This window comes from Carlito syrichta, unplaced genomic scaffold (assembly GCF_000164805.1).
Source record: "Carlito syrichta isolate Samal-C Ts95f unplaced genomic scaffold, Tarsius_syrichta-2.0.1 Scaffold306975, whole genome shotgun sequence".
Classification (NCBI taxonomy): domain Eukaryota; kingdom Metazoa; phylum Chordata; class Mammalia; order Primates; family Tarsiidae; genus Carlito; species Carlito syrichta.
The window spans coordinates 764565-770564 of NW_007251071.1; the positions used below are offsets into that span (position 1 = coordinate 764565).

At 40.8% G+C, this 6000-nt stretch overlaps 1 protein-coding gene across 2 annotated transcripts in view; it reads left to right on the forward strand.

Annotated features, from left to right (window-relative positions):
* The window catches only part of ARMC3 (armadillo repeat containing 3), a 94841-nt gene extending 89526 nt beyond the window's left edge, over positions 1-5315 (forward strand). For both annotated transcript variants that reach the window (XM_008063641.1, XM_008063640.2), the window contains exons 17-18: positions 2001-2163; positions 5055-5315. In XM_008063641.1, the coding sequence (XP_008061832.1) occupies positions 2001-2163; positions 5055-5264 (373 nt within the window). In that variant the 3' untranslated portion in view covers positions 5265-5315. The remainder of the gene's footprint in view (positions 1-2000; positions 2164-5054) is intronic.
* Positions 5316-6000: the final 685 nt, after the last annotated feature.

The following is a 6000-nucleotide window of genomic DNA, read 5'->3' on the forward strand; positions in this document are numbered from 1 at the left end:
TTATGGGATGCTCATAATTTAAAGAAATTCTACCTTGAATTTTTGGTACACTCTCAAGCTATTTTCTAATGCAAATAACCAACATAATTTTTCTGTTATACACCTGATCTTTTGTGTTTCGTGTTGCTCTAAATGGAGGTGTGAGCAGTCTAACCGAAGGCTGCTTGGTGGGTGGGCTCAGGGCTCTGGATAAAGAAGTGAAGTTACCCTCTTCATTAGAGAGTGTAACCTAATTCCACTAAAGGAAGCCTGAAAATTTGACTTGGTAACTTGGTAGCTGTAAGGGATTAGAAATCACTAGAAGAGGAGGATAGGCTTCGTGACTGACACCACCTAGGTAGGCTGCTGGCTTTTGCAACAGCTGTAGTCTCTGTGGGAGTTTGTATCTACTCCAAATAGCAGGGAGTTGCAGTCATCCAACCTGGACGTGACAACTGCAAGTAACACAGCTGCCAGATCATTGATTTCTTGTCAGTCAGAACTGGAAGAGAACATTTTTGGCTACTGAAGTTTCTCTGATGTCCTTGAGAAGTGATGGCTCAAACAGAACTCTGCTTCAGCTCATGTGAACATTTCTTAGGTTTCCTCATGCTTCGTTCCTATCAGAAACACTTTTCATCATTTCCAAATAATTGCATTTTTTTTAACCTGAGCCCATACCACGCTAGAGAGAGATGCAGAGATTTATTCCCATGGCTTTGGTTCCTCAGCATTCTTTAGATTATCCTGGGTTGGTGGAACTGTGGTCAGTTCAGCAACTTTCTCTTCAACACTTTCCCTAGGATTTTTTTGGTTTTGTTTTATTTTGTTTATACCACTTTTCTTCTTCCCTTGGTTTCACGTACAACAAGAGGGAATTCTTTCTTTAAAATTCGCAATTCCAGGCCAGGCTCTGTGGCTCAACCTATATTGCCTGAGCCTGCGGGTTCGAGACCAGCCCGGGCAACTTGGCGAGACCTCGTCTCTACAATAAAATAAAAAATAGCCAGGTGTGGTAGCATGTGTCTATAGTTCTGGCTACTTGGAAGGTTAAGGTGGAAGAATCACTGGAGCCCAGTCGGTTGATGCTAGGGTGGCCGTGAGTGTGTGTGCCACTGCACGTCAACCCGTGCGAAGGAGTGAGACTCCAACTCAAAAAAAAAGAAAGAAAGAAAAAGAAAAATTTGCAATTCGGTCTTTACTCCAAGAAAGTGATGGCCTCAGTTGACAGAGGATTTTGCAAGTATTTACTGACTTTTTCATTGAGAGTCTAATATTAGGAGAAACCCACAAGCAAACTATGCTGCATTTATCCTCTAACCACCAATCTGTTAGTTATTTTCCTTTTTGCCTCTTTCTCCTCTTCTTCCTCTCTCCTCTAAATTCAGTGTTATGTAATGCCATCTTTTTCTCTAAATTAAAAAAATAAGAAATGTTTTTAGTACTGGTCAAGTGCAGTAGTGAGAAGGAAAAAAAGAGTAGAACAAGGAGTTCAATCTGTAACTGGCTGTTAACTTACTGCCTTTGGATCAGCCAAAACAAAATTTTTAAGAAAAAATAAAAGTTGAAAATGTTCATGAATCTAGTGGGAAAACATTATGTGTGTTTGTCTTGTTTCTGAGTTTAAATTCCTTGGAAGAAGAGCCATAAGTTAATTCAATTTCTTGGACTTCAGATTAAAACATTTAAAAATACTTTTTAAGAGTAAGACAAAATTTTAAAACTGCATTGATATTTAGTATTAAATTGATTTATATGTTGTTATAAATATTGGGGAAAATGAGCATTCATTTTCTTCTTTGCATTGAAGGATGTTGCTAGAATCTCAGTTTATAGATGAGAGTTTAAGTACACCAATCATGACATCAACCCACTTATATTAAGTATATTTTTAAAAGTAAAACAAACAAGATCAGAGAGAACGTAGTTTTTGCATGTATAATTGTACTCATTATTATACTTAAAGTTTCCTGAGTGTGATAGTAAACTTGATTAATTTGATCTCAATGTAATTGACACAGGTATGTGGCAGAAAAAATGGGTGGTAAGATTCAAAAAGAGAAACTACCAGATTTCAGCTGGGAACTTCACATAAGTGAACTAAAATTTCAACTTAAATCCAATGTTGTACCAATTGGACATATCAAAAAAGGAATCTTCTACCATCGAGCTTTGCTTTTCAAGGTATCTAAGATGTTTTGCCTTATTTACCATTAGGTAAAAATGTTTTGTCTTTATTATATTAGAGTGAGCTAGTTGCAAACATCTGATTGGATAATATTATTCCTATAATTTATATTTACTTATATTTGACATATAAGTTTATATATGATGTACATATAATGTGTATATGCATGCATATACACACATGCCTGCATATATATTCACCGGACTATTGGAAACATATTCAAACTTTTGTTCAACATTTATCACACGCCTACACACATCCTGAGGTGATGTCAAGGAAGATTTCAGAGAAGGAAGTGATAAATAACCCAAGTATGAGAGACCTCACAGGGTTTCATCAGGTAGAAAAGGAAGACAAGCGTATTCTAAACAGAGCAAACATCTTATGCAAAGTAACAGAAGTTTGAGAGGCAATGGTTCATCTGAGGAAGGTAGTGCAGTCTGCCTGGATGAAGAGGAGGGGTTGATGCAGATCATGAAGTACCATGTGTCTCTACAGTGACCCTAAAACCTAAGAAGAGCCACTGAAAGTTGTCAAGGGAAAGGCAGTAGCCTGGTTTTGAAAGATCATTCAGGCAACAGAATGGGGAGTGAATTAGAGCAAGGGCAGATGGGAGACAGAAAGAATAGTTAGAAGGTAACTAAGCAAGAAGTATGGTTGACCTGTACTAAATCCACATTGTGCAAATGTGGAAGAGGGGATGAAAGTAGAGGACATAACCCAAAGGAGGTGGGGACTGCCTAGGTGTGGTGTGAGAGAGCACATGAGAAGAACAAAATGATTTCTGGGCTCTGGATAGGGGCTTTGGGATGATGGTATTAGTCCCTGGGGACATCAGAGAAGGATCAGGTTGAGGAGAGAATGTGATCTTTTGCTCCATCGTATCCAATGTCTGTCATATAATAGCAGCTGAGAAAATGATCCAAACTCTAGACTGAGCGTATAAAATTCCTATCTTCTTCCAAATACCTATAAACCTCATTGTTTCCACATGTACCTTACCTCCAGTTCCAAGCTAACTCTTTTTATAATCTAGGTGCCAGCCTGTCCTAGTCCCTTGATTTCTTGCTCTATCAATTCTTCCTTTTCTCCTGTCTAAATTCTCTTTCTCTCTATTAGCTATTTCCCCTTTAAAATCTAAATATGCTTGGGTCTGCAATATATAAAGAGAAAATATAAATCTTGTCTCATATCTACGATTACTACTATAAACTCCTATTACTAAGACTGCCATCATTTTGAGCTATATGCCAGTCACTTGATAAATATAATTGTGAAGAGTCTCAAAAATGCCACACACTGAAATTACTATCCTTGCCTTAAAGGTGAGAACACAGATACCTGGAGAAATAAATGATTCAAGGTCAACCAGAGGCAGAGCTGGAATTTGAACCTAAGCCTATCTGCTTCTTCCTACAGATAATTATCATTTCCAGTCAAAATTCTGAGTCATCTCAGCTCCTTGTCACTCTTGGGCACACGTGTCATTTTTCTCCTAACTCACTGCCATCTGGCCTTTGCTGCCATCCTCTCAATAAGGACCATAGTGATCTCCTCATTGTCTGTCTTACTTAATATGCCAAAAAAATTGTCATTGGCCATTCTCTTTTTTGGATACCACTCTTTTTTAGTTCCTTTTGTCCTCTCTTGCCACTTCATATTGATCTTCTTTGGAGGACTCCAAGGAAGGCCCTTCTAGTCCTATTCCTCTCTTCCTCTTTATCTCTTTCTTTCTCTCTCTTTCTTTTTTCTTTCTTTCTCTTTCCTTCCTTCCTCTTTCTTTTCTTCCTTATTTCCATCTTTCTTTTTCTTTCTCTTTCTCCCTCCCTTCTTGCCTCCCTCTTTCCCTTCCCTACCCTACCTTCCTTCCTTTCTCTCAAGTCAGGGACTCATTCTATTGCCCAGGCTGGACTGCAGTGGCAGGACCTTGGCTCACTACAGTCTCAGACTCCTGGACTCAAGGGATCCTCTCACCTCAGCCTCCCAAGTAACTGGGACTACAGGTGTGCCTCCATGCCTGGCTAATTTTTCTATTTTTTTTTTTTTTTTTGTAGAGGTAAGGTCTCACTATTCTGGCCAGACTGGTCTTAAACTCCTGGTCTTAAGCAATTCTGCCTTGATCTCCCAAAGTGCTGGGATTACAGGCGTGAACCACTGTACAGTCTCCAGATTTAGAGACACTTTTTTCTAATAACATTAAAATCAGGAATGATCAGAGAACAAATCGAAAAGACAACTTTAGCGAGCTCTGGTGAGGCAGCAGCAAGCAGCCCAAGAAGGACCAATTTTGCCCACAAGTCTGCCTCTCTTGCTCCACAGCACTCAGAAATAGATCCCCCTAAACTGCTGCCTCCATTCGATCTCACTGCATTCTTAGCCAGAGAGCAGTCCAGAAGTACAGTGAGATTGATAGACTCATTAGTGCCGAGAGCTCACAGAGGTCTCTCCATCTTGTACTGATACGGTACAGTGTAGCTACCAGAAAAATGTCACTTCCTGGAGGGACCAACACAGAGATTTTGAGCCTCCAGAATCCTGAGGAACAAGGGAATTTATCAGATATGATTGGCTCCTATCACAATCATTTATTTTTTCCAGCTTCCTAAGCATTTCTTTGCAAGAGTTGTATATTTCACCCTCAACCAAGGTGAGTTTTACAACTAGGATGTCCACCCTCTCCCTCATCACTGTTGGTTGATCTCTTTTTTTTTTTTTTGATTTGGAGTCTCACTCTGTCGCCCAGAATGGAGTGCAGTGGCCACTCCCAGCCACCGCAGCCTCGACCTGCTGGGCTCTGGCGATCCTTCCGCCTCAGCCTTCCGAGTAGCTGGAACTACAGGCGCGCGCTACCACACCTGGCTAATTGATCTCTTGTTTTCTCCCACAGGCTCTGGCCGATAAGATCGGCATCGGCTGCTCTCTCGTTCGAGGGGAGTACGGCAGAGCGTGGAATGAAGTGATGCTGATGAACGAATCTCTGAAAGGAGTGACGGGGGGCCTCCCCCATCTTGAGGGGTACATCGTCGACCTCATGTTCCATCCAGGTGGACTGATAAAGCTAAAGAGTCGAGAGGCTGATCTTTACAGATTTCTCTAAACTATCAAGTAAACACAAGAGGAGTTCAAACATGAAATTTACTATATACACATAAAAGTATTAGAAATGTTCTCTCTGGGTAGAAATGAGACAACTTGGAGTGAACTTTGTTGTGCTTCTGATTTCAGGCTTTGGCAAGAGTTCGCAGTCTGATTAGGTCATCTTGTGCTCACTGACCCTCAAGTAAAGCTTATTATTGTTGAAACTAATCCAGCCCACTGTTTCCTAAGAAGCATCTCTGTCATTTAGGAATCATGTGTAGCACTCAGCTTCTGTCCCAGGACAGTACTGTGGCCTCTTGACTGTCATCCTTCATGCCCAGAATGCTTCAAAAACACTTGGTGAAGTAAACTCAGTGAATTGCTAATGTCTGCAGGCACTGTGCTTCAATTTCATTAAAGAAGATTTTGATAGTTGGAATAGTTACAGATCTATTTTAGTATTACACATTTCTTTCTAAACATTTTTGTTTATATTGTTTAAAACTTTTCATTAAGAACACCATTTGAGCCGGGCTCTGTGGCTCAGCCTGTAATCCTGCGCCTTTGGGAGGCTGAGGTGAGTGGATTGCCTGAGCCTGCGCGTTCGAGACCGGCCTGGGCAGCGAGACCTCATCTCTACAATAAATAAAAAAATCAGCTGGGCGTGGTAGCGCATGCCTGTAATTCCGGCTACTGGAAGGCTGAGGCAGAAGGATTGCCAGAGCCCAACAGGTCGAGGCTGCGGTGACCGGGAG